Source organism: Vicugna pacos, chromosome 32 (assembly GCF_048564905.1).
Source record: "Vicugna pacos chromosome 32, VicPac4, whole genome shotgun sequence".
NCBI lineage: Eukaryota > Metazoa > Chordata > Mammalia > Artiodactyla > Camelidae > Vicugna > Vicugna pacos.
The window spans coordinates 24,765,470-24,792,782 of record NC_133018.1 but is presented as its reverse complement, the minus strand read 5'-3'; the positions used below and the strand labels follow the sequence as shown (position 1 = coordinate 24,792,782).

The following is a 27,313-nucleotide window of genomic DNA, read 5'->3' as shown; positions in this document are numbered from 1 at the left end:
ACCCAAACCCTGGAGTGTCCACCTCCTGCTGATGCTGAGGAGATAACTTGGGTGACAGCATGTGTGTCATTTCACGGAGGTAGGTACAGTCCGCCACCTTTCTTGGGGAAGCAAGTGGAAGGGCTGGAACATTTCCAGAAACTTCTTCCAGGAAAGGAACCGAATATGCCAAGGCTATTTTGACTACAAGTGACGGAAACCCAACCCAAAATGGCAAAAAGAGCAGATTCACTGGTCACGCAAGTGGAATCAAGCACAACCGGATGCGGGAGATCCGAGACTTGGCCCCCGCCCCCTGGCTTCCCCTGCTGGCAGCTTCGCTGTCAGCTAGGCGCCCCGCCAGTGTGCACACCCTATGGGGGAAGGGCACTGTTGACCAGTCTTTCCCAAAAACGGCTGAGAGATGAGCTGTGTTGACCTGTCTTGGGTCACGTATCCTCCTCCAAACCAGTCCGTGGGTCTCAGGCCCCGAATATGCTGACTGGTCTGAGAATCCCAGACTGCTTCCAGAACTGGAAGTAGGGCCTACCTCAGCTCAACCAACGGATTTAGAATAGGGGGCTCCCTGAAGAAATCGGGGATGCCCAGTCGAGTAACAGATGGCTGGTACAGAAAAGGCATGAATACCCTTCCACAGCCAGACATGGAGCCAAAGCGAGCGGCACTGCATGAGTAAGTTTGCCGACATATCTTACTCAGGTCCGTACAAGATGGGCATTCTCTTTTTATTACTGAAATGTAGTCAGTTTACAGTGTGTCAGTTTCGGGTGTACAGCATAATGTTTCAAGGTGGGGATTCTTAGCATAGGTCTCCAACCCCACCTCCTTCCACCACCAGCTCTGACCCACTTGTACTTGCACGAACCAGTGACATTTGGATGAGCTGAGAGCCCCCGTAGTGGTCAGAGGTAAAGAAATGAATCTGGTGAAAGACAGAGAGGCACAGAGGGAGTCTCTGAATGTGTGTATGCTTCTGTGTATGTGCAGTGGTGGAGGAGGTGGAGTGGTGGTGGAGATGGTGGTGATGATGATAGGATGATGGTAATGATGGTGATGATGGTGGTGATGAGGGTGGTGGTGGAGGTGGAGGTGATGACGGTGGTGGTGGTGGAGCTGATGACAGTGGTGGTGATGAGAGCTGTAGTGATAATGGTAATAATGGTGGTGGCGGTGGTGATCTTGATGGTGATGATGATGGTGCAGGATGGTGGTGATGATGCTGGCCCTAATGATGATGGTGATGATGGTGGTGGTGGTGACAATGGTGATGATGGTGGTGGTAGTGGCGCTTTGTTCCTGGCACAGGAAACTTGAAGAGGGGTCAGAGTTCTATAAAAGTGATCCCAAACTTAAAAATTCCACAGGCCAGGGAGACTGAAGTGGGCCAGACAGAAATTGTGGCCAACTGGATACTGTACATTCTTCTAAAGGGAGCAGTCCTTGGTCAGCTCTGTCTACTTTTTCCGTGAGAACACAGTTCTATGTGGCCACATTTCTCAGTACTTCTAGAGACACCAGAAATCCTTCTCAATGTGACATATTCTGATGTCAAATATTGGCAAATAACTCAAATTTTTGAAGAAGTGATGGTGGACAAAAGAAAACAGATCTACAGGGAACATTTGAAAGTGTTCTTTGAAATGAAGTTGCGATGAAGGAGGCAGAGAGTAAAGTCAGGGGGGCTGTGGGGGCAAGACCCTGAACCTCCACGGCCCCAGTCCAGGGAGGGGGCGCCATGGCCCCTCCTGGAGCTCCAGCCTCCAGGCGCCCCACATCCCTCCAAATCCATCCGTCCCCCCCTCCTTTTCCAGGCCTGAGCATCCGGAGCCCAGGGTTCCGAGGGCCCCCTGCTCTCCCTGCCAGGGTGGGAATCCCAGCGGCTCTTGTGGGAAGAGTTTAATATTCAAATTGAATTGGAGCTGGCTTGGGAAAAACTTAGTTCCACAGAAGCCTGTAATTGGAGCCTGTGGGAACATTTACACTTACGGAGAAATAACGGAAAGCTCTGCTGCTGGTTTAAGGAGCAGTCTTGGGAGTTCCACCGTGAGGCTCTTTGCGAGCGCCCCTCCCCAGCCCCTCGAGGGGAGACCGAGGGGGCAGAGCCCAGGTGGGGGCCCTTCCGCCGCTAGCCCCTTCCCTGGGCTGCGGCCACAGGAGCGGAAGGAAGTCTGGGTCCGGGAGGGGTGCTGGGAAGAGGAGTCAGAGGAGGCGCCAACCAGACGGGCTGGGAGTTGGGGGCTCCACTCTCATCCTGGCAAATTACGAGGGCTGATATTTACTGAGCTCCTCCAACGGGCCAGCCACGATTCTCCACCTTTCACACGCTTTTATTCTTTAAATCTTCGCAACCTGAGATGGGACGCAAGCCCCATTTCTCAGACAAGAGAGGGGTCAGGAGAGCTCCAGAGCTCTGCTCAAGGCCACAGGGTCCTCATTGATTATCGTGGTGTAACTGTGCCCCCCAGACGCACATGTTCCTGTGTGACTGCCCACACCTCGGGTTGGAACCTCTCTAGGAAATAGCGTCCTTGCAGATGTAGCTAATCAAGTTAAGATGAGGTCGTGCTGGGGCAGAGTGGGCCCTGATCTGCAGGACTGGTGACCTTATAAAGAGGGGAGGCCTGGACACAGACACGCACGGGGAGAAGGCCACGTGAAGTCATGGGCAGAGGGGTGAGGCCCTGAGCCGAGAAGTACGAGGACTGCCCGCGGCCACCAAGGAGTGCTGGGGACAGAGTCTGTTCTCAGAGCAGCCTGAGATGCCCAGACCCGTGTCCTCCAGCCTCCAGAACAGAACAGGAGGGAGCAAATGTCTGCTGTGTGAGCCGCCCTGGGCGGGCATGGTGCTTGGTCCCTCGGTCAGCGGACAGTCGCAGCTCCAGTTTCAGAATTCAACCAGGCAGTGTGACTCCAGCTGGGCTGGCGCTCCCACTGCCCTCCCCAGGACGGAGGCTGTCACTGTCCTAGGCAGGCAGTGTCCTGAGACAAAGGGAATCACCTGGCTGGGGGCCAGGCAGGACCAACCCTGAGCACATGCGCCCCACGTGACCCTCCAGGTGCTGCTGATACCTGAGTCTGGCAGGTGAGACACTGGCAGGTGATGTGCTTTGCCCAGCGTCACCGAGGCAAGGCTTGAACTCAGTTGTGTCTCTAAGTGGCTTTCAAAGTGGGGTCCCCAGGATGCAAAAAATCTCTTAAATGTCACCCCCATCTCAAAGGACACCCCAGAGGCTTCCCCAGCAACACCAGGCCACCCCAGGGCCCCTCGGATCCCCAGTGTTGGAAGGAAGGCCGAGGCTCAGGAACACCCCCCAACACGCACACACGTGTACACAATCCCATACATACACATGCTTACACACATGGGCACACATAACACCACGTACACGGGACGAGCCTGCGGAGAGGGCAGCCTGCTCCCTGTGGGCGCTCAGCTCTGGTCTTGGAAGGTAGCGGCAGTTCATCGGAGCCCAGGGCTGTGCCCTGTCTTCTGGCTGCAGCTCTACTCGGCTCATCTGCCGTGTCAATGTCCTGGGGCACAAATGCCACAGTGGGGTGGCTTGAACAATCGGCACTTCCTGTCTCAGTCCTGGAGGCCAGGGGTCCAAGGCCGGAGTGTCTGCAGGCGGGCTCGTTCCAAGGCCTCTCTCCTGGCGCGCAGACGGCCGCCTTCTCCTTTGTCTTCACGTGCTCTCCCCTGCGTGTCTGTGTCCTGATCACCCCTTCTTATAAGGACACAGGTTAGATTGGTTCAGGGCCCCCCCCGCCCCAGTGTGACCTCACCCTAACCTGCCTGATTCTGACCCTGTCTGCAATGACCCTGTTTCCAAATAAGGAAAAGACCATTTGGAAGTCTTTCCATGAATGAATTTGAGGGACACAATTCACCCCATAACACCTGCAAGATGGGAGCAAAGAACATTAGCCCCCACACCTCTGGGGAGGGGACTGGGGGAGCTGACCAGGCTCCTGGCTGGGAGGTGGCTGCCGGGCTCGGCCATGACAGTGACTCGCTGGTGAAGCCACTCGGCACCTCAGAGCCAGAGCCTCCAGACCCTGGCGACAGGCAGGAGCCACTCCAAGTGCGAAGCTGCACTTCGGGCTGCGTGGGGTGGCCCCAGCGTGCAGCCTTGGGGAAATTGGAGCAGGAGTAGCTCGGGGAAGACTCCCGGCAGCCAGAGCCAAGCTCAGGGGACTTGGGCTGTTTCTGTCGCCAATGCCCACTCCTCCCACCTGGAAACTGCAGGCCTCTTCTCTTCGGGGGGTCACTGCGTCCTCACTGTGTGCCTTCTCGGAGGGACCGGCCAGACAGCATTTCCTGCCCACTTCCTGCCCATCCTTGACACCAGGAGCAGCCCCTGCCCTCAGCCCTCTGCCCCATTCGTGATAGGTCCCCCACTCGGATGAAGCCTGACTTCCTTGGCCAAGGGCAGAGCAGCCTAGATGCAGGCAGGGCTTGAAACAGCCCTCTCTCGTCCCTCTGTGAGAATTGCCGGAACATGCGGGCCCGCCTGCGGGAGGCGGGTGGAGGCAGCTCAGCGGAGGTTCCACGTAGGCAGAGCCATCAACACTCCACAGCGGACCACAGCCCGGGAGAACCGGCTGGCCCCCCCACGGGCAAAGGTAAATGTTCACCTCAGGCTTCTGAAGGTCGGCGTGCCTGTTTGTTACACAGCACAACTGAGGCAGCAGGCGACCCACACATGATTCAACAGATGAGACAGAAAGGACCACGGTGTCTGCCCAAGGTCTGACGACAAGCCCAAATGAACGCTCGACATGAGGTGACTCAGAGGGGCCACCGAGTCAGACTAACCGGAAGCTGCTTCCTCCGCTAGGGGCGCCGTGGCGAGCCCCGTGGGCAGGCTGCTCCCCAGAGCTGTGTGGGTCTCAAAGCTGGGGAGATGACCGTTCCCACCACGCCGACAGCAAGTCCCAGTGAGCAATTTCCTTTGATAAAGTCGTTAAGAAAATTATATGCAGTGCTGATTACTACAGCTTGTTTAAAAATTATTTGGATTTAATTGATCAATTAGATTAAATTATATAGTAGTGAGAGCTGGCAGAAGCCCAGGCCGGAGCTCCCAGAACTGAGAAGCCCACGCTCCCCGCCCCAGAGGCCCTGAAGCATCAGAGAATTTTTTTCTGATGAGGTTGTCACAGGTTACCCTAGACGGTTTGTCTAGAATGGTGTGCAGGTGACGTTCCTGGGCAGGGGCAGGCTCACGACGTCCTAGGGGACACACGGACTTGGTGTCGTCGGCTCTCGCTCTGGGATTCACCCCTGGCAGGAGGCTTCTCCCCGCTTTCCCACCTCCTCAGGACACCCTCGCAGGCGGCGAGCCCCTGCGGATCCAGAGACGCCGTGGGGAAGCCTGGGAGACCAGCTTTCTAGCGTCTTTATTTATGATGGAGACACTTTGCCCACAGATGCCCCCGGGGACCGGCTTGGCCCTGGCGCCTGCCAGCTGTGACCTCCTTCAGCAGAGCCCCGAAGATCCGGTGCCCAGAGACCACGGCCCCAGGTGTCACGGGCGCGCCCAAGGAGGACACGTGCGTGCGGGGTGTGCGGGCCGCTGCTGCAGGTGGCGGGCGGGTGGGGTCTGGGAGAGCCCTCGAGTCCATCTTTGGCCGAATCAGAGCCCATCGAGTGAGGCACAGAGGAGCTGCAGAAATGTTTTCTCTGCCAGCACAAAGGGGCACTGATCTCCCCTGATAATTAACTCACGGGGCTACGACAGGTCCTCAGCTCAGCCGCCCACGCCCGCTCTGCCTGCTCTCCGGAGCCCACCTCTCAGCTCACTCGCGAGTGAGCGGCTGGGGTTTTGATGAAAGCTCACTGCCAGCTCCCCATCACGAGCCAGGGCAGCCCATCCTCTCCGGGTCTGGGTTTGCAGACACCCTGCTGTCCGGCTGAGAAGAGGGAGTGGAGCTGGGCGGCTTCCCAGAGCTAAGCCCCCGGCCTCGGAACCAAGTCCTTACCCCACAGGCCCTTGTTAGGGTCCCCTCAGGACCCTCGGCTCCTCGACAGGAGGGCTGGTCTGGGGGTCCTGCTTCCTGCGCCCACCGGCTGTCCCGAGGAAGACCGTGCAGCTCACCTCTCCTCCGTCCCTGGAACTGGAAGCGTTTATCGGGCTTCTCCCAAGTGCCAGGCACTGTCCCCGCCCTCAGGAGGATCAGAGCCTGAGCTGGAGACAAAGCGCAGAAACATGAATCCAGGATCCACGAGGCACCTGCTCCTTTGTGATGAGGACCAGGAGGGACAACGAGGGGCGACAGCTGGGCTGGCTCAGGGGTGCCAGGGCACGCCTGGGGGCGGTGACATCAGAGGTGGGGTCTGAGAGGCGGGAAGGACCAACACGGTGGCAGTGGGCAGCAGACGCAGGGCGCCCGGAGCAGGGACTCTGAGATGAGCTGGAGTAGTGGCTTGTGAAGTGGAGACCTCGGTGCCCACCCACCCACCCCTTCATGGGACCACAGAGGGTGCACTGACACCCCCCCTCCGGAAGGGGTGTCCCCACCCGCCAGTTCTTGTGGTAGGGGGAAGAAAGCCAGGAGCTGGGCAGTGACAGCCCCTGCCCGGAGCCGGCCGTCCCGGGAGGCGCTCAGAAATGTCTGATTTATGAGGAATGTGCTAATGCAGTTTGGGAACAGCTTGCTCCTTCGCGCTAAGTAAAAGGCAAGGTGGCGGCAGGGGTGCCGCGTCTGCAAGCACACGCGGGAGTGCAAATGGCTGTCGTGAATCTTCCTGAGTGATGGCTCTGCTTTGTGGGCTATCCTCGGGGAGTTCAGCCGGAAAACCAGAGCCGGAGGGACTGCCCGGAGGGGAGAGGGCGGTCAGACCGCCCGCAGGGGCGGCCCGCGTCCTACCCTGACTCCTGCTGCGCCAGCAGTGCCGAGCCTTCCTGCTACCAGCTTGGAAAACGTCCTTGGGGAGTCACTGTCCTTCTGTGATTCCTGGGGACACCTTTGCTTAGAACTAGGAAATCACACCCTGGAACTATGACCAGCTGGGTTTGCGTCAGTAAGGAAGTTTTGTGGGCAAGCAGCAGAGACCAGCCCACACGAGCTTGACCGAAACAGGAGACGTACTGATTTACACAACCAGGGCTTGCGTGGTGGATCCAGGGCTTCAGGCATAGCTGGATCCAGGGGCACAAGTTACAGTTCACACCTATGTATGTGTGTACGGCCTGTTATCCCTATTCTCAGTAGTTACGCTCTGTGAGGTCAGTGCAAATACTGCGCTAGTGGATACTGAACGGTTGCTCATGGGGTAGAACAACGTTGGGTTCCTGTGAGCTTCTGGTCACAATATTTTCATCAGCTAATCAATATGTAATTTGCTTTACATGCGTTTCTGCTTAAAGACACCTCCTTTAATCTATGTTGGTGACTGACGTCTGTCCCACGGTGGCTGGACCAGGAGGACATCGTGCGGAGCGAGATACGCCGGACACAGAAAGACAAGCACTGGATGGGCTCACATGTGGAGTCTAAGAAAGCCAAAACCGGAGAAGCAGAGAGTAAGACGGTGGTTGCCAGGGACGGGGGTGGAGGACACGGGAGACGCCAGTCACGGGTACTAAGTTCCAGGTAAAGATGAGAAAGTGCTGGGCTCTACTGTCCAGTGTGGTGACTATCGTGAGCAATACTGCACTGTGTGCTTGAAATGTGCCAAGAGAGTAGCTATTAATTGTTCTCACCGCACACAGAACGGTAACTATGTGGGTGATGGACGTGCTGATTAGCTTACTTGTGCTGATTGGCTCACGACGCATGCGCGTATCAAACCATCACATCGTCCACCTTAAATATCTACAATGTTTGTCGATTACACTCCAATAAAGCTAAAAACAACCCCATCTTACTGTGTGATCATTCTGCATCTGTCTCCTTCAACTCTGCCGTGACGGTGATCCCATCCCCCATCAGGTCGGAGCTGCAGAGCGCGTCCCAGGAGAGTGGCCCCTTCCCTGCAGGCCTGCTCCTCGCTCCTGAGCCACTGTGTGTCCCAGAGCATCACGTGGTCAGGCGCTGCCATCAGTTCGCAAACGTCCAGGCTGAACACTTCCAGCCTTTCACGACCACCGGTGGTGTGCAGCTCCCATCGCTCACCCGCCTGCACCCCGTGCTGATGTGGGAGCCTCGGTGACGTGTGGGTAACACACTGCAGTTGTCGGATCATCCACTGCTCCAGAGAGTCTCGGAAGGCTCTGAGCCCCGCTCTGCTCGGAGACGACCTTGCAAAGAGGGAGCCACAGGTCCCTGGAAACCACGAAGGGTGTATTTTCAAATCATCCTGGGTTATTAGAAACCTTTCAAGGGGCCCAGTAAGGGCAGCGTACAGGTCGATGCCAGGCCTGGGAGTCAATAGAAATGAAAACCATTTTGATGAATGTTTTCCCCTCTGGCAGAAGGAAGAGAGTCGGGGAGAGGCCTTCTCCAGCTGAAATGTTCTCTGTGAGCTTTGAGCTAATTCTTTCTAGAGCGGAGAGGGAAATCAAAGATCTCTCTCTGCCAGTGATGGTAATTTCATGTTCCTGACATAAAGCTGCCTGGTTCTCTTTGATAAGGCACAGACCCAGGTCACATCACCTCCCGGTCTGACAGCAGCAGGAACCCTGTACAAGGGCCTTTGTCGTGGTCCTTCCTGGGCTGTGCTTCAGGGACTGGCTGGAGCCGGCATCTCCCTATCCCATCCTGGCCCCAGGCCGAGCACCTAAAAATGTGTCCTCCAGGTGGGGGGAGGCGGCAGCCCCTGCATAACTGAGGCCCCGCACTCCGGTGTCTGGAGAGCCAAGTTTGCTTCCAACGAGGCAGAGCCTGCTGGCGGGAGTGTGGACCTGAAAAAGACTGCCCTCGCTCCAGTCCTGGCTGTGCGGCTCCCCCCCGCGTGGCCTGGCTGCTCATTCCTGTCGCTGAGCTGCAGTTTCCTTGTCTGTACGTTGCAAGCAATAATACTGCTACCAGCCGGCAAGCGGTGACTGGGGATTTCTGGGGGAAGAAGAGTGTGGGCTCACACACCGGAGCGCAGGGCAGGGCGTTTAGGAAGCAGTGCGGGTTTCCATCTTATGGACAGGCGGTGACGGGGTGACAGGAAGGAGGAAGGGCTGAAGCTGGGGCGGGGGTTGGCGTGGGGGAGGGTGCAGCTCAGTGGGAGGGTACCTGCTTAGCATGCACGAGGTCTTGGGTTCAATCCCCAGTCCCTCCATTTAAAAAAATAGTAAGTAATAAATAAATAAGTCCAGTTACCTCCCTCCCCCAGCAGAAGGAAAAACAGCAACAGAAAAGAGCTGGTGCTGGGAACGCTGGGTGGAGGGCTGGAGGGCGCGTGCAGGCGGCCCAGACTTCATCCTGGAGGTCGCAGGGAGCCCTGGAGGCCTGCGAGGACTCGCAGCGCCCTTGTGAGAGCTGCGCTTTGGAAGGAGCTCTCCTGCCACCATAGGTGACAGACGGCCTGACGGACTGGCGTCGGGACCAACCTGGAGAGGTGATGAGACCGGCTCTGTGGTGGTCCTGTTGGGAAGGAAAGCCAGGTGTGGGTGGGGAGTAAGGAGTTTCGCAGAGCAGACCCCTGACCTGCAGGGCGGGTGGAGACTGGGGTGGGAAACTCGCCTGGGCAGCACGGGGGGTCCGTGCCAGCCGTCACCGCGTCCCCGAAGCCTCTACTCTTCTGCCTTTGTGTCCGCAGGCCTCCCTCCTAAACGCCACGACGTGGGAAGAAGATGCTGACTTGGGACATTCAGACAAAAACGAAATGGGTGTGGGTACAGCTGTGCAGAGTGTATTGAAGAAAGATCTGAGAACAAGGGGCATCCCCAGGGGAGATGGAGAAGGCACGGCCAGAAGGGCCGGGGGAAGTCCAAGGGAGAGTGGCCCCACCCAAGCCAGGAAATAGAGTTTCCCTGAAAAGGCGAGCCCCTCCGTGTCAGCGCTGCAGAGACTGCGAGCCAGCCGGGCTGGATGGCTAAGTATCTCCCAGGACAGGGCGGGAGGGGCGTGAGGGGTGCTGAGGGCGGTCAGGGAGCCCTTCTGGCAGAAAGGCGGGGGTGCTCTGCAGGAAGAGCCAGGGATGGGAGTCCAGTCAGGGAGTGAAGGCAGCGGCACCGGGGAGCTTAGCAGGCATGAGAGAGGGGGCGGGGACGCAGGAGGCACCGAGGGGGCCAGACTCCAGGCCAGCACGGACCCCTGAGGGGGCCCGTCAGAGAGAGCAGCAGGTGTGGGCTCAGCCAGGCCAGGCAAGGTAGGCGTGGGTGGATGGGGAGACACTACCTTTCACTCGAATGGTACCATGCGGGGCCTGGCAGAGCCCAGAGCCGCCTTCCTGCCTGGGGACACGTGCCCTCCTCAAGCAGAGGGAGCTCAGCTGATGACAGAGCTCTGAGGACAAGGCCGGCAAAGGTCGTGGGAAGCGCTCCTCTCTGCCTCTCTCACCACTGGGGCACCGAGCTGCCTGCAGCCTCCCGCCTTAGAACGCCTGGGGCACCCTACGTGAAGCGACGATGCTGCGTGCCTGAGGAGAGGCCGCGAGTGCTCAGGGCAGGTCCAGGTTATAAGTGTCAGGTTGGCAACAGTTTGCTAGTGACAGTCCCTAACAGTGCCCAGCCCAGATCACAGGAGTGGGAAGAGGTGTCACCGTGCTCTCCAGGTAGGAGGGCAGAAGCTTGTGGGGGTTAATGAGGCAGGGAACCACGGAAGTCGTGCTTGCGGTGGATGGCAGGGTGGTTCCCACGGCCCCAGAAATAAGTGCATCAACTAGGAATGCAGAGCAGAAACCTAACAGCAGCTCATTTGTCTCACGTAACAAGATTCCAGAGGCCGGCAGCCCAGGGCTGGGTAGCTGCTCTGTGGTGCCGTCAGGGACTCTTCCTCCTTCATTTTTGTGTTCTGCCATCCTTAATGTGTGTTGACCTTCATCCATATGCTTGTAGCTACATGGTCACCAAATGGCTGCTGCTCCTCCAGGCATCACATCTGATATCCAGAGAGGACAAACAGAAAGGGCAAAGGGAAAATTGGCCCGTAAAATCAGTGCCTTTCAATCAAGGAGGACAATCTTTCCCCAGCCTGTAGACTCCTGCCCACACTGGCTGATATGACCACCTGCCTCAGTCCATTTGAGCTGCTGTGACAAGATACCACCAGGCCGAGTAGCTTATAAACAACAGACATTTATATCTCATGTTTCTGGAGGCTAGAAGTCCAAGATCAAGGCACCAGCTTGGCTGGGGGAGGGCCCTCTCCTGGGCTGCAGACTGTCGACTTCTCGCTGTATCCTTACCTGGTGAAAGGGTGGGGGGAGCTCTCTGGGGCCTCTTTGTAAAGGGCACAAGCCCCATCCTGGGGGCTCCCTCCTCATGACCTAATCACCTTCCAAAGGCCCTGCTTTCTAATATCATTAGCTTGAGGGGGTCAGGATTTCAACATGTGAACTTTTAGAGGGGACACAAACATTCAGACCCTGGCACCATCCATATCACGGGTTGGTGTCAACTAATCAAGGTTTACTTCTTGGTCTAAAATGGACTCTTGTGGCCAAGAGGCATTTGTTGTTATCTCTGACCTCTGTTGTTGCTCTTACGTTCGAGAAGGAAAGGAGGGTGGGTAACCAACGGACGGCCTGCCCCGCTGGAATTCCAGTCCAGGGCTTGCAACCTTAGACTCACCTGCTCGAGAATCACGCCCATTTGCATGCGACCCCGGCCCCACCAGGAGTCAGGCCGCCATACAGCTGGCCCCAAGTCCCAACACCCACATCCCGCCAGCAGCTGGGAGGTGTGCCGCAAGAAGCTGGTTAGGGAAGGGGTCCGCAGGTGGAGCAGTTTCAAACATGGCCACAAAGAGATGCTGTCTGTGTCCCGCCCTTGAGTCTGGGTGGTGGAGGCGACACTACGTGACTTCCGAGGCGAGGTCACCGAAGGCGACGTGGCTGGCCTCTCGGAAAGTTGGGCTTGGCACTGGCAACCACGCTGTGAGGAAGCCCAGGCCACACGGCGGGGCCGGTGTGAGTGGAGGGGCCGGGGGGGGCGTGCAGACGGCCCAGCCCAGGTCCCAGCCAGCCCCTGGCCGCACCCACAGCCACACGAGTGAGCGAACCTTCAGATGATCCCAGCTCCCAGCTTTTCAGTCAGCTTCGCTCCCTGATGCCGATGAGGGCCCCAGACGTCTTCAAAGGCAGGCGGACCTGTCCTGTGAGTCCAGCCTCAGTTACAGACGCACTGGCTGAACGGCTGAAGGCTGATGCTTCTGGCTGCTGTGTGGTGGAGCTTCGCATATCCTGACGGGTTAATGGTTCACCACCCCAGGCCCCTGTGATGAGGAGACACATTAGCATTACGCGCCAGGAGGAAACAGGAGAGATTAATCGTCAACACAGTACAAGAAAGACTACATTTTAGGAGAGTTTACTGGCAGGAGTGGCAGCTGAGAGCAGAGTTTAAAAGCTGGAGCCAGACAGCTGGGGTTGATTTCCAGCTCCATCTCCTATACCTGTGTGACTTTTGGCAGTTATCAAACCTCTCTGTGCCTCGATTTCCTCATTTGAAAAATGGGTACAATGGTGCCTCCCTTTGAGGGTTGCTATGAAGATTAAATGAATGTAGTTTGTTGATTTATTGTTTGTTTACTTTCTCTTTTTGGGGGGGTAATTAGGTTTTTTTTAAATTAGGGTTTTGTTTTTTTCAGTGGAGTTACTGGGGATTGAACCCATGACCTTGTGCCTGCCAGGCATACACCCTACCCCTGAGCTATAGCCTCTCGCCCCTGAGTGAAGTCTATAAACTACTTGGACCAGTGTCTGGCACGTGGTAAACACTCTTTCAGTGTTTGGTAAATAAATTAAGAGCCAGAACCGAGGCTCTCGTAGATGAAGCTTTTGTTCTACCTGAGACCAGCGAGGAAGAGACATTTGAACCTGCTGACAGGTCCCTTTGGGAAGCTGACGACACTGTTGCCTCACGGTGCTCATGAAGCTGGGTCGGCCTCAGGCCCCACGGGGTAGATGCAATTTAGGCTGTGAGGAAACTTGCAAATTCTGTCTCCCTTTCAGAACGTTTTGCGGAGAAAAGAGCAGAGAATGACTCCCGGCATTTTCATCAGGATTAGCACTCCCATCCACCCCACCTCCCACCAAACCCTCGGCCTCCTCGTCCCTCCGTCTCACCTCTCTCTCACACAGTCCCCTGCTCCCCTCCCCATCCCGCCCGGTAGATGCACCTTCCCAGCCTGGCACTAGTTTCCTCTCCTGACTCTTTGGATCTTGCCTTTTCTGCTTGGAGGAGGCAGGAGGCAGCTTGGCTTGCAGATCTGGAGTCTCCTCACCCCTCCTGCTCTCCAGCACCCTGTGAGCCCCATCACCTGCCTGAGGACAGATGTGCCCATCTGCGGAGTTAATGGCCGTGTGGGCTCACCAGCTGTCACGTGGGGGGCTTCCAAGAGGAGACCTGTGGCTAACGAGTAGACTCCACCAGCATCTCTGTCGACTCTTGAAAGCCGCTCAAAGTCAGGTCTGGCAGCCTAAGTCAGAGTCGGGGAAGCCAGGATGGGAGCTGGGATCCTGGGGTGTCATTAGCCCCCCACTTTGTCTCTGGGCAGGAACTGGAGCTGTCCAACTGTTCCCGCAGCTCGGCCTTTCGAGGTCAGTTACTCGGCAAGGACTTGGCCCACACAACCTCAGGCCACTTCCAGCAGAGACTCTCCAGTGGGAGGAAGCTGCTGCCATTCAGAAGCTCAAGTTTCAGTCCTCAGAGGCTCTGGGCTCAGGAAAGTGGAGCAGGTGCTTGAGATCCAACCTCATCAATGAACCTGGTCTAAACCAAAATATCCCCATGTCACCCTGCTCTGAGCGTGCGGTGGAATTTCATCCCCACTCCAGCTGCTTGTGCTGGGCGGTCTGCGTGACGTTGTCTGGATGATAAGTTTGGGGCGGGAATAGCAAATGTCACTTCTAGGCTGGGGTTTAATGACCAGTGCGAGGCCCTCCCTCCTCAGCCCTCCCCTCCCCTGGCACAGCCACGGGCAACACTCAAGGTGATCGCTCTCTGAAGGTGGGGTCCCGAGGTGGGGAGTCCGCAGAGCTCCCCTGTCCACCCCGTGGACATCCGTATTTGACACATTTGAGCATGTGTGAGACACAGCCCTGTTTGTTTGAGCTGTTGAGATTTGGGCATTTGTTACTACAGCATAACTTAGCCTATTCTGACTGATGCATGGAGACGGTAAAACATGGCCTGCCCAGCTCGGCCTGTGAACAGGAAAGTCCCTTCGCTCCATGAGACAGGAGAGAATCATTTACACCTGACTGTTGTCTCAAAGCGAGCCTCCCGTCGGAGCCTGACTTTATTAACATCAGAGAACATTCCCTGGGGCCTCTTTGTGTTCCCACTATCCCACCTTCCCGGGGCCAGCACCCAGACGCCTGCCCTCCTCAAGGCTGCAGCCACCAGAGTCCCCTAGGATCCGTCCGTGCCTTCCCATGTGACAGCTGCAGTCCCAGTGGGGGTCTTCCCAGACCAGCAAATCAGCACTTTGGACTTCAGGCTCTTTCCTGGCTGCCGAAGGGCTGGCATCTGAGGGAGCCCCTGGGAGGCCAGGGCTTTGTGAGAGGGAAGAAGCTGGTGGTGGTGGAAGGGGGAAGTGCTTCTACAATGGCCCTGCCTCACATCCACATATTGTAGTACATCTCACAACTCATAGTTGAGCATGCGGTGTATTTAAAAGATCAAATGAATACCAGTTTGCTGGACTGTGAGCTGCATTCCCCTCCCTATAAAGTGCCCCCAATCTTCCCAAGTCAACGTGCTTGTATTTCAAATGAAACCTCATCAAACACTGATGCGTATTTGGGAGGTGTCATTTCCTGTTAAACTTTAGAATGCAGCACAATGTATTGACATGAACAAAATAATGTTTTCTCCTGCAAAACCACTTTAAGATCACTTTCAATAAACATGTAAAAAACGTGCCTTTTTTTTTTTCTTGAGCGACAGTGGCTAATAAATTTGACTCTGGAGCCAAATTGTCTGGGCTTGAATCCCGGATCCATGCTTTGCCCTTGATGTGACCTTGAGCAAGGCACTCATCCTCTCGCTGCCTCAGTTTCTTCATACATGAAATTAGATGATGTCAGCTCATACCGTAATGTGATTGCTATTAGTCTTAATCAGTTAACAGCCATAAAGGACCCAGAACAGGGTCTGGCAAAACCTTACCGCTGCGTTAAGTGTTAACTGTTTGTATTATCATCCCCAAAGCCATCCTTGAAAAATTGTGGAATATCTTACAGCTTGGCATTGTATAAACAGAAAAACACACGATTGCTTAAGGAGGGACACGGCAATGGCTATTTATCAAAAATAGACCAGTGTTTATCAAACTTGCTGCATTGTAAGACTCTCCGGGAATGATGATTAAAAACAGAATCCAGCTTCCTTCCAGAACAAGTGATTTATAGGGTGAACACCCTAGGGACAGCTGGCCTCAAGTTCCAGTTGGAGGTCCCTCCCGGCGGTTGTCCTCTGAATTTCTGGAGACAGTGTTCTGAGAAGGAAAAGGAAGTTTTGATGAGGGAAAGGAGAAATAGAATCTGCCAAGAGGCACAAAACCTCCAAGATGGGTAGGCTGGTCTGCCTGAGGCCAAGAAATGAGTAAGAGTGTTGGACTAAGAGTCAGAAGACCCCGAAGTCCCCGATGCATTCAGACACGGACACACACACACACACGGACACACACACACACAAACAACATGTGGATACAGTTTCTATTCTATCCGCCTCTGTGTAGTGAGGGTCTAGCACACGCCCACTCGTAATGAATGTTCCTGCATTCATTCATTCATTCAGCAAAATTTCCAGAGCACCAGCTAAGCCTCAGGTATTGTTTCAGGCACTGAGGATTCAGTGGGAAGTGGACAGACAGGATCCCCTGCCTTCTGGGTGCTCAGGCCCCAATGCCGCTGGAGATTTCTCCTCTTGGACCCGGGCTGTCTGCAAAATGCAGGCTTGGGGCTAGATTCAGGATGGGAGTGGAGGCCAGGTCAGCCAGATTTGCTCTCCCCTGAGGTCTGAGGACCGCCACCTGGAGAACCCGACGCCCTCTCCTGGTGGGTTTCACTGTTCGGCCTGAAGTGCCCCTAGGTACCACTGAATCTCAGGCTGGGTCCACCAGCCCTTGAACTCAGCTCTCTCCAGCCTCCAGCCCCAGAGCGGGGAGGGGAGGGAGGCCGGGAGTTGATTCGGTCTGCCCTAGGGAAGGAGGGAGAAGGGACAGACTACCAAGGGGGCTTTGATCCTACGGTGCCCCCTCCTCCCCACAAAGACCCCCACCCCCGCAGACTACGCCACCTTGACCAGGCACTCCCCAAGACCCCGCTTCCGCGGGTCAAGTTTGGGGTTTATTTCGAGTCCGGGGAGGGGCTGTGGAGACTGCCCGCGCGCTCTGCCCTCCCCGAGCCCGCCCGGTTGCCCTTGTTCTGGGTCCCCAGAGCGCTAGGCCCCGCCCCACTCCGCCCTGCTTGGGCGCTGGCAGCGCGCACCGGACCTTGCGCCCGGCGGGGTGGCGTGGAGTGGGGTAGAGGTGGCCCTGGAGGGGGGCGGTCCCGGAGGGGTGGGCCTGCGGGGCCGGGCGCGGGGCCCCGCGTGCATGCTGATGAGCTGGGCGGCCGCGTCACTCCGCACCGGCGCCGTGGCTACGGGGCGGGCAGGAGCTGCACGCCAGCCGAGCGCCTGCCGGCCCGCGCCGCCCTCGCTTCTCCGGGCCCCCAGGCCCGCCCCGCCGCTCCCGAGACGGGGCTGCGCCCCTCTGCGGAGGATGCCGGGTGCTCCCTGCGCCCGCGGCCCCGGGCAGCCCCTGCGCGTGGGGACCCCGGCAGGCGGAGGGGCGCGCTGAGTGGGCGCGGGTGGTGCTGAAGGGACAGCTCCCCGCGGCCGAGCGCGGCCGGCCCGCAGCCCCGCCCGCAGCCCTTGCCTGCAGCCCCCGGCTCGCAGCCCCTCGCTCGCAGGCTCCCGCCCCAGTCTCCGGCCCGCGGCGAGCTGGGCTGGCTCATGGTCCCCGAAGCAGCGGGCCAGGCGGAGGCTCTTGTGGCCACCGGGCCCACGGGGATGCCCCGCGGGTGAGGCAGCCCCCAGCTTCCAACCGCGTTCATGGCGGTGGCCAGGAAGATCAAAACTTTGCTGACGGTCAACATCCTGGTGTTCGTGGGCATCATCCTCTTTTCGGTGTACTGCCGCCTGCAGGACCGCTCAGAGGGGCTGGTGCAGATTGTGCGCAGCGCCGACCGCCGGGTGCGCAGCCGGCACGCCAAGGCGGGCGCGCTGGCGGAGCGCGAAGCCATCCTGCAGCGCCTGGACCACCTGGAGGAGGTAGTCTACAACCAACTGAATGGTGAGCCGGCCCAGCGCCCTGCTTGGGACAAAGGCGCTGGGCAGAGAGCTGTGGAGGGAGGAGAACTGTCCCGGTGCTTGGGACACTGCGCTGTGGCCCAGCCGCTGGAACCTGCGCTGACCCCAGGGGCCTGAAGGCCAGCCAGGGCTGGGATGGAACTCCCATTGCTTCGGGAGTAAATCGGGGAGAAGGCGCATAAGGAAGAGAAGGGCTTTTTGAGGGCTCCGGGCATAAGAGGGCGTTGGCCTGGGTGACCACTCATTCATTCCCTTGCCCAGTGGATACCTGAGGACGCCAACCTACCAGCACACATGAGGGGACTCCATCTTGTTCCCTGGGGGAGGGGACTTGAGAAAACTTCTAGAGGTTGTAAGACCTGCTTTAAGAGCAGACAGTGCCCAGGTCCAAGAGTGAGGCGGCTTGCTGCACTCTGTGTGTGTGTGTGTGTCCAGGAGCTGCATGCATCATGGCTTAGCCTGGACCCCGTCCACCTCCTTGGTGAAGAAGTGGGGACAGGTGGAATGGTAGTTCTGCCCTTCAGAGCTGTTCTTTAAATGTTGGTGGAGAAAGGTGTCCCCCATCCATTGGCCCTGTTCAACCTCCCGACCTAGGGATGCTCAGGGCTCCCTACACAAAGTGTTGTTGTGGGCCAAGCATGAGGCATGAGCCTCCGACTCGTAGACAGATAGCGTCAAGGGCCTAGCAGGGGCTTGGCAGTGTTAATTACTTAGATGGACCATGTGCCTGGGAGCCTGGCGTCCTTGGAAGCTTCTACAGGAAGCCCAGCTCCCAGGGGTGGGCTCCTTGTTTCACCCCCAGCAGGTGCGGGTCACCCTGAGAGTCAGGGTCGGAGTCAAGGAGGGTCAGGGCCGATGCACAGCTGTGGGAGGAAGAGTGCTTTCCCACTATGGGCTGCAATGGAGCAGAATAAGTCGGTGCTGCTCCCCTGCCTCACTTGGCTGAGGTTCAGGGAGGAAGGAGGGAAGTCTGGGTTCTCATTAGTGGCCTTCCCCTTCTGTCCCATGCTATTCTGGCTTCTGCACTGACAGCCACAGCAGCGCCCCCAGGAAGTGTCAGTAACAGTCTCCAGAAGGAGGTGTCAGGGAGCCAGCTTGCATGGGTGGGGCTTGTTCTGCACATTCCCCAGTCCGATGTGGGGGTCGTCTCTGGGGTTCCTTCTGAGGTCCAGCTGGTGATTCTGAGCCCGAGGCTGGTGACGCGCAGCTGTGGGAGTCACCTGCAGCCTTGCCTGCCACTCTGGGAGACCAGAGCATCTGCTGACTTCCCAGGCACTTTCTCCCCACTCTGAACTCCTGGTTTTCCTTTGGAGGTACTTTGGTCCTTCCAGAGTCTCTGTGGTCCTTCCGGTCTCTCCCATTCAGGTGAAGCCTCGAGGAGAGAAAACTTTAGTTCAACTGCCACTTGACCGTCCGCGTGGTGATTCATCTCCGGGAAGGCGGTGTGCCCCAGTAATAGCACACGGCTTTATTGAAGTGTATTTGCCAGGGTGTTATGGTCTGTTTTATGGGGAGAACCAGAAGATTATATAAAAACATTGGCAGCACGTTAGGTTGTGTAACATCCCCACGGCCAGCTCAGCCCCACGAGCCGTTCTCCTCGCTTCATGCTTCAAGGTGAGAAGGAACCAGGATTCTTGGTGGCAGAAAAAGCCAGGACCTTCAGCCGCCTTTCCCGACACTGACAGGAGATAACGAAGCGTTTCGGGAAAGTGGAGTGTCACGCCCAGGCCCACCCCCTCATGTCCCTCTCCCTCCTCACTCCCCCCCTTCTCTCCTCCCTCCCTCCCTCCTGCCTTCCCTCTTCCCACTCCTTTTCCTCCCTTCTTTTTTAAAAAAATCTTTTCTCCTTCCTCCTTCCTCCAAATCTCTTCCTCCTCCTCAATTTTCTTCTTTCTCCTTTTTTTACCCAACCCACCCCTTCCTCCATCTGTTCCCCCTGCTCCTGTCTTTGTCTGCCTGTCTCCCCTTCCACCCCCCGCTGTGACGAGTCTGTCTTACGTCCCTCTCTCAGGCCGTGCACCTAGCAAGGTGTCTTACCCAGGGGTCATTCAGGATTTGTCCCTGGAAATGACCAGAGAGCCCCAATCTAACCCTCATCCCAGGCTGGTCCCGAGGGACAGGACAGTACAGCAGCAGGGTCACTTGTTCACAAGAAGTCGTTTGAAAACAGAGCTCGCCCTTTCAAACTGGCCCAGATTCCTGTGTTAAAGGATACTGAAGAACAGCAAAGAGAATGCTTCCTGGAGGAGGCAAGCCGCTGCCCTTGCATCACTGCCCACTGTGTTTTAGATCCAAGGGATATGAAATGGGTTCCTGGGAGCTTCTACTTGATACTAATTCAGCTGAATTTAGAAAGGAGAGGGAGAAGCCTAAATGAAGTTGATTTATTGCTTATTTTTCCTGTGCCTGAAATGCTTCCTGGAAATACTTCTCCTGACTTGAAGGAGCTGGGGGGATGCAAAGGCTGTCCTGAGGGAGCAGGACACAGAAGCAGGACCTTCTTCCCAGTTCTCCCACACCCTTTCCTCGGCTGGTCCAGTGACCTTTACTTGGGATGTCTTGCTGACCTCAGCAAAGATTTGTTAAGTAGTGTGTGTAGATTCAAATTCACAGGCCCCTGGGGGGAAATATCTTTAAGGAGGTGCAGTGAAGTCACGTCCTTTATGTACACAAGAGTTTGCTTCTAAACTCACTGCTGAGGGCGAGAAAAAATGTTTCTAGACAGAAATCATCCTTCTGAATCTCTTACATCGTACATAAAGCACAGCATCCCCGGTTCTGTGCCTGCGACTGGCGCAGTCAGTCTTACGAACAGGGAACTGGAGAACCTCTAAGCTCAGCGAGGGGAAGGCGAAGATAGTCCCCATCTGGCTGACTGCATGCTCAGGACCTTCTGCTCTCTCATCACCCTGGAGGAGCACAGACTGAACTGGAGCTGGGATGGGGTGATGAGGTTTCAGTTTGGGTTGGGTGGTTGTTTTGAGGGAGGTAATTTCTAGAATTCCAGACCCATGTGCATTAATTCCCTCCAACTTGACGGGCCACCCCGGGCCAAGTCCCTGTGGTACCCGCTACAGTCTGAGGTCAAAGCCGTGGGCCCATTGTACAGATGGAAAAGCTGAGGGCCAATGAGACAGCAGGGCTTGCCTGAGGCTGTTTAGAAGGTTAGTGGTGGCAGCTGCTAAAAGCTTACTTCGTTCCAAATGACCCACTTTTCTGCACTTATCAAAAGTTTTAAGTTAAAATAAAAGGAAGTCCAATTATGGTCTCTCAGAGGATGGCCTGAGACGTGTCGGGGTGCAGGCCGCCTCCCCTCCTCTGGGAAGAGGTATTTGCTGCCCCTGAGCTCTCTCAGAGAAAGTCGCACAAACGGACTGCTTTGCTGTTTTTATGATGTACACAACACCGGCCCTGTCATTCACCTGAAGGTGGGAATTTTTGTCTGTTTTGTTCACAGCTCCAGTGCCGAGGGTCTAGGGCAGCTCCTTGCATGCAGTCAGTGCTCCATGGATGCTGGGGGGCACCAGGCCCGAGGGGGCGCAAAGCGTGGCCTGGGCCACCTTGGCCCAGAGCCCGGCGCCTGTGCCCTAGTCCAGTAAGATTTCTTCCACCTCAAAAAAACCCAAAAAACAAAAGAGAGTGAGCAAATGACTCTTTTGCTAAACAACTGATTGCTTTTGTGTAAAAAGAAATTTATTTTATAAGACAGTTGCAAGTCACCACCTTACCCCCAGGTAAGAGGTGACTCTGCAAATGAGTGCAGTGGAAACAAAGCCACGCTGTTTAATTCCAGCGTGACGCACCTGTCACCAGAGGCTCTGGCCAGAGGTCTGCCCTCTCTTTGTTAAATGGGAAATTCTCAAGTGAAAGGCATGTGCAAGGGCTGGATTAGCATGAAGCCAAGACTTCCTCCTTAAGGAAATCAGGAGGCTGAGATAGATTCTACAAGGGAGTAAGTCTCACGGTGTGAGTCAATGTTATTTAACACCGTGTCTGTTTCCTCCTTCCAGTCCTGTCCGGCGTGCTGGTCCTTCCAGGATTCCGGCCCCACGCTTTGGGAAGCCCAGGTCTGTAGCAGAGCAGTGGCCTGAGAGGATAGTGCTGTGGGGAGATTTTTGGAGGCAGGGGCAGGAAGAGAGGGGAAGGAGGTTGTCAGGTTGCTAAAGGCGTGTGTACCCAAGGCTGTGTCCATTGGAGGGAGTCCCCGATTTTGGATCAGGAAGCCCGAATCCTACAAATAGTCTGAGCACCATGAGTTTTAACAATAAAAGCCTATTTGAACTGGGACCAGGGGACATCAGGAGGCGAGGAGGAGAAGGATGGAGAGCGAATGCCAGATGCTCACCCAGCATTTGCCTTGGACCTCGGGCGGCAGAGGGGGCAGCTATCTCCTCCACGTGCAGTCGTCTTCCCTGCAGCGCTCACTGTAGCAACAGGCAGGTGTCACAGCCACGGGGCTGAATTTTGGGAGGTGTCCACAGGTTCCCAACCTGTGTGCTTGCTTAGGGTTTCCAAATTCCCACAAGTGCACAAGCCATGCGAGGACGGCACGGCGCCCCCCTCTGGCGCCCAGGCACAGGGTGGGTGCCCCTTTGGTACTGTTCAAATGACAAAAGGATGAGTGGAAGGGGTGGGTGGAGCCTGCAGGAGAGCGTCGTGGAGGGGGTGCTGAGATGGGAGAGCCTCGGGAGGACCCGGTAGCCCCACTGGACCCCTCCTCGCCTCCCGTGATACGCCTGTCCCAACCCGCATACCCCTGAGAACCCTGTGTGCACATGTAGAAGGTGCTGGTTTCTCAAGAGGGCTTTCCGAGCCCCTTCTATGCATTAGCAGTTCCATTCTGAGGGTGCTTAAGGTATTCTGCTCGTAGGGCATGTGTGTCTCATCAGAAGGCATGCCCCACTCGTTGTGAGTTCTAATTCCAGAAGTGGCTTCCTGCTGGCTCGGGGCCTTTCCATCTGAGTTCATCTGTCTCCATCCCCCTTGAATCTGCTTTGTGAGTTACAACGTCCTGCTTTGCTGATGCCCACAGTTAAAGTGCCGTGGCCAGAAAAATAGCCACAGTTTCTTCGGGATTTAATCATGGGTCCTGGCAGGTCTCACATCAAAATGGCAGCATTTGATTGGCTGGCCATTCCCCCCGCCCCTCTGCCCCAGGTCATTGATTGGCTGGCCTTTCCCCCCGCATCAGTCTCGCACCTGCCCCAGTGTGGTTGATTTACTACGGAGAGTAGAAAAAATAGTTGGTACTTCCAACCAGAGCCCAGCCACAGCCAGCTGGGGCGTGTGACACCAGTCGCCTTTTCTGTTCTCCTCCATTGGAGCCGCCTGCAATTACATTTCACTCCCTCTGAGAAGATTAAGAGCAGGCTGGTTTTGCTTTTTTCCCTTCACCTTTGTCTGTGCTCCTCTGCCTGCTGTTCTGGGCTCTGATCCCATCCGACCACCAGCGAGTCAGAACGGTCGAGGCCACTTCCGGACACAGAGGTTAGCACTGAGTCGACTTGAGCCTGCGTTTGGAGGGACGAGAGGCAAGGAGGCTTCGCCCTGCGGTAAACACCCCTCATGTAATTCCCTTGGGAGGAGTGGACCTCACCAGGGCTGGCTCCATCCGGAGACTTACGACTGCATATCCTGGGGGCCCTGGGCTTCTAGGAATAATTCATGCAGCTGGTGATCCCCGCCTTGGGAGTCTGCTGCAGCGAAGTGATTGCATTTACAATTCAGCTCAGCAATCTGCATATTTCAAAGGCTCTGGACTATTTTCTGAAAGGACAGTTTATCCTTCGTTGGCTGGAAACTCGACAAAAATAAGTCTCTGTACATTTCCATATTTGATGTCCCACTGAAGACATTCCTGAGTGGGATCCAGGTCTTGGAACGCCATGGTCAGCTTCTCCGTTCTGCTCTCAGAAAGCTTAGGGACCCGGGACGGGACGGTAGCCGGGTGTCAGGGAGGGAGAGGCGAGGCCGATTCTCCGTGTGATGGGTCCTGGGAAGCTCTTCTGCAAGCAGATGACCCCCTCTCCGGAATGAGTGCAGAGGCGCCTTTATCTCTGTGTTGTCCACTCCCCACGTGTTCCTGATGCCGAGTCAGTATACAGAAGTGAAGGGGGCGCAGCCCCTGCCTCTCGGGGCTGACGTCCCAGGGAGGGAGGCAGGTGATGGACGGTCCTATCAACAAGTTGACTCCAGGCAGAGAGAAAGGCCATGAAAAGGCAGAGTGATGGAAAGTGGGTGGGGGGCAGGGACCCCACTTTAGATGGGGTGTGGCTTGAATAGCATCCTCCCAAATTCATGTCCTCTCAGGACCCCAGAATGTGACCCTGTTTGGAAATGGGGTCTTTGCAGATGAACTTAGTTAAGATGAGGTTGTAGTGGAGTGAAGTGGGCCCTAAATCCAATGACTTATAAGGTCAATGGTGGCCTTAAAAGGCGAGGAGAAACACAGGCACAGAAGAGGGAAGGTCACGTGAAGGCAGAGGCAGAGATGCGTCAGGAAGCCAAGGGCACGAGAGATGCCAGCAACTCTGGAGGCCGGAAGAGGCCGAAGGGTCCTCCCCTCGAGCCCCTGGAGGGAGCGCAGCCATGACACCAAGTTAGCCGTCTGGCCTCCAGACCACGAGAGGACAAATGCCTGTGTGTGTGGGGCACTAACTCAGAGGGGCTCAGGGAGTTCCTCTCTGATGATTGAGCTGAGATGTGAGTGGAGGGGCCGCCAGGGGGTGAGGGGATTTAGGTGGGGGGCACCCCCGCGTGAGTGGAGAGGGCAATGGGGGAGGAGCATGGTGCGCAGGATGACGGAGAGGCAGGCAGGGCCCTCGGCATCCTCCGCCCTGGGGAGAACGTGGGGTTGTGCTCTAAGGGAGGGGTGACACCGTGAACGTCCTCTATGCCAGAACCCTGTGGACTTCACCTGTGACCATGGGAGTCTGTGCCTTCTGTCTAGCTGGCTGGGTTTTTAAACACATCGGTGGTTTCACTCAGACTTGCGGGACCCAAGTGAGATTTGTACGAGGGTCACAGCACACGATCTGAGGGGCTGGACAGTCACGCTTCTGTGCCCACTTGGCCTGTGAACTGAACCGGGGCCTTCGGTCAGGGCTTCTAGCATTGTTGACATCTGGGCCAGATAAGCCTTTGTGCGTGTGTTGCAGGATGTTGAGGTATCTGGCACCCAGTAAATACCAGTAGCCCCTCCCCCCCCACCTGCAGCTGTGGCATGAGAATCGTGCAGATAGTGCCTGGCCTCAGTTTGCGTGTCTGTGAAGTGGGGATGGTGGAAGTACCAACCTCAGTGGAGTGGGGGCTAGAGGAGTTGGCCTGAGCGAAGGGGAGTGTCTCCATGTCTGGCACGATGGTTGGGCCCACACTGCCCAAGGCGCAGGGTGCTACGGGCACCAGGTGGTGTTCCACCCCAAGGAACGTCCCCCCTTCAGTCCTCTGTCCCCCTTTCTTATTGTACCAAGACAGGCTTGATTCAATAGCAATATGCCTCTCACGTACTCTGAACTTGCCAGTCTCCCTTGAAGGCAGGAACGGCCCTTCCCCAGGCTGAGCAACTTTGTCTGGCCCTGTGTTCAGCTCTACTTTGATAGCCACATGCTGTTTCGTGCCCCACTGACTAACATTTTGGACAAATGATACAGGTCTTCTATCTTTGGCAGCAATACATCACTTATTTAAGAAGCAAATTCACTTCATTTAAAAGTGCATCAGTTTAAAGAGAGCTGTTAAGTAATGTGACGTGAGCGTTCTGCAGAGACGCAGACACCATAGGCAGGATGGCAGAGAGACCGACTTCAGGTTGCTGTGGGGCCAGGGTGCTCGAGGGCTCTGGGCTCAGCACCTGGTCTAGAAAGGTGGCCTCCCCTGGGGTCATCGAGTGATGATGTCAGAACTGATGAGGGAGATGCTGAAGTCTGGACCCAGCACTCTCTCCAAGGCTTTCAGAGGCTCTCAGTCTGATAAAACATGAATGAAAATAAAACAACCCACCTGTGCAGATGCAGCCCTGCCCCCTGGGCCCCAAGAAGTTTGCAGCAGGTGACAGCCTCCAGGCCACTCCCTGCACACCCCATCCTGCCTCTCTTCCTGGGTCAGGTCCATCTCGGTGGGCAGTCCCACTGCTCGCCTGGCCTGATCGAGAAGCAGGGACCCTCAGATCCTGCCCAGAGGGGCCCTGGTCAGAAGCCTCAGCTGTTGGCATTTTAGTTTTAAGTAAATGAGCCCAAGTACAATTGTTCTTTAAAATGCTGTCCCATGTCCTGGCGGTGCGCCAGAGAAAAAATGAGATCTACCCTGTGCCAGGCCTGCATTGAATCCTCACTCCCTACTCCTATAGCCGCGCCTGCAGCCTCCTGGCTGGCCCAGAGCAGCCCCCTTCTTACTCCCTTAGTTCCCCTGCCCTGGTTGGAAGTAATACTTGGCTGCAAGCCTGGAGGGGCAGCTGTGCCCAGAGGGCTGGTCCCGTGGGGGACAGGTGGCGGTGGCTGGTACAAGGGGAGGTCCTAAATGTCCTAATTGTGTGTGGACTGACTTGCCAGGATGGGACCTCTTGGAGGTTGAGATGGACTCACTCCACAGCTGGTTTGCGAGCTTCCAAATATGTTAAAAAAAAAAAAAAAAAGAAAGAAAGAAACCTCAACGCAAGGTTACCATAGTGGTAGCATATTTTAGGAGTTTGTATATAACAAGTTAATGCTTTTAACACTGGAATGCAATGTAATTGTGCTGTTCACAAGCAGTAATGGAATTTGTAGAAGTAGTGGTCCAAATATACTAATATTTGTAGAAGTGCAGACACCTTGGTCCGAGAATGCAGTGCACTTTGAGTTATGTGATGAAAGCATTTCTTCTGCCCTGCTGCAGGTCAGGAGTCTGACACGGGTCTCTCGGGGCTAAAAGCAAGACATCCTCAAGAAGGGGTCCCAGCAAAGGCTCCAGGAGAATCTGTTTTCTTGCCTTTTCCCCAGTGTTCAAGTGCCCTTGTCCTGCGTGGTTCTCACTCGGTCTCCAAGTCCAGCAGAATTTCTCCTCTCGGTGCTGTTCTCCCAAAGTCGCATCTCCCCCCCAACTCTTTGCCCACCTCTTCCACTTTTAAGGACCCTTATGGTGACATTCAGCCCACCCAGATAGTCCAGCTCAAAGTCAGCTGATGAGTGACTTTAATTCTCTTTGCCATGTAACCTAACCTATTCCCATGTTCTGAGGGCTGGGATGTGACCACCTTTGGGGGGCTGTGATTCTGCTGGCCACAGTAAGCAAAATACACAGACTGCTGAATACAGACACATGTTAGGGAGCAAAAGAAGGCAGGGTGGCTAAAGTGTTGGGGGGAGGCACTGGCCTCTCTGCTAGGTGCCCAGGGGAGGCCTCAGGAAGAGAGGGACTTTGAAGTGAAGACTGAAAGGGAGGGGGGAAGATATGACATGCAGAAGTCTAGGGGAGAGAGCTCCAGGCCCAGCAAGTGCAAGGGTCCTGAGGCAGAGTGTGCCCCGTGTATTGTGGGAATGGCTGGAAAGCCATTTGGGGGAGTCTGCGCTGGAGACTCACATTTGGAAGCTGTATGAGTCCACTCCAGCTGCTGTAACAAGGTACCACAAACTGAGTGGCTTAAACAACAGAAGTTTGTTTTCTCACAGTTCTGGGGGGCTGGAAGACCAAGAGGAAGATGCTGACATGGCTGGTTTCTGGTAAGAACTCTCTCCTGGCTTGTGGACAGCCTCTTCTCTGTGCACAGGTTTTCCTGGTGTTTCTCCCTCAGTAAGGTCACAGCCTTATCAGATTAGGGCCCTCCAGTGACCTCATTTAATCTTAATTATTTCCCTGAGGCCCTTCTCCAGATACAGTCGCATTGGGGTTAGGGCTTTAGCACATAACTTTTAGGAGGACAAAATCGGAGTTACCCA

The 27,313-nt window shown here is 56.0% G+C and overlaps 1 protein-coding gene and 3 long non-coding RNA genes across 4 annotated transcripts in view; 3 read left to right on the top strand and 1 right to left on the bottom strand.

Moving 5' to 3' along the window:
- The first annotated feature begins 2 nt into the window (after nucleotides 1–2).
- Nucleotides 3–7,865, top strand: LOC140690879 (uncharacterized). Its single transcript, XR_012066221.1, has 2 exons — nucleotides 3–79; nucleotides 7,371–7,865. It is a non-coding gene; the product is annotated as an uncharacterized lncRNA (long non-coding RNA).
- A 443-nt stretch (nucleotides 7,866–8,308) lies between these two features.
- On the bottom strand, nucleotides 8,309–9,811 carry LOC140690878 (uncharacterized). The gene is made up of 3 exons (XR_012066220.1): nucleotides 9,619–9,811; nucleotides 9,256–9,519; nucleotides 8,309–8,997 (listed from the first exon to the last, which is right to left on the bottom strand). It is a non-coding gene; the product is annotated as an uncharacterized lncRNA (long non-coding RNA).
- On the top strand, nucleotides 9,360–12,613 carry LOC140690877 (uncharacterized). Its single transcript, XR_012066219.1, has 2 exons — nucleotides 9,360–9,493; nucleotides 9,695–12,613. It is a non-coding gene; the product is annotated as an uncharacterized lncRNA (long non-coding RNA).
- Nucleotides 12,614–16,761: 4,148 nt separating this feature from the next.
- The window catches only part of GALNT9 (polypeptide N-acetylgalactosaminyltransferase 9), a 75,379-nt gene continuing 64,827 nt past the window's right edge, over nucleotides 16,762–27,313 (top strand). Inside the window, exon 1 of the mRNA XM_031670154.2 lies at nucleotides 16,762–17,382. Within this exon, the coding sequence (XP_031526014.2) occupies nucleotides 17,142–17,382 (241 nt within the window). The 5' untranslated portion in view covers nucleotides 16,762–17,141. The remainder of the gene's footprint in view (nucleotides 17,383–27,313) is intronic.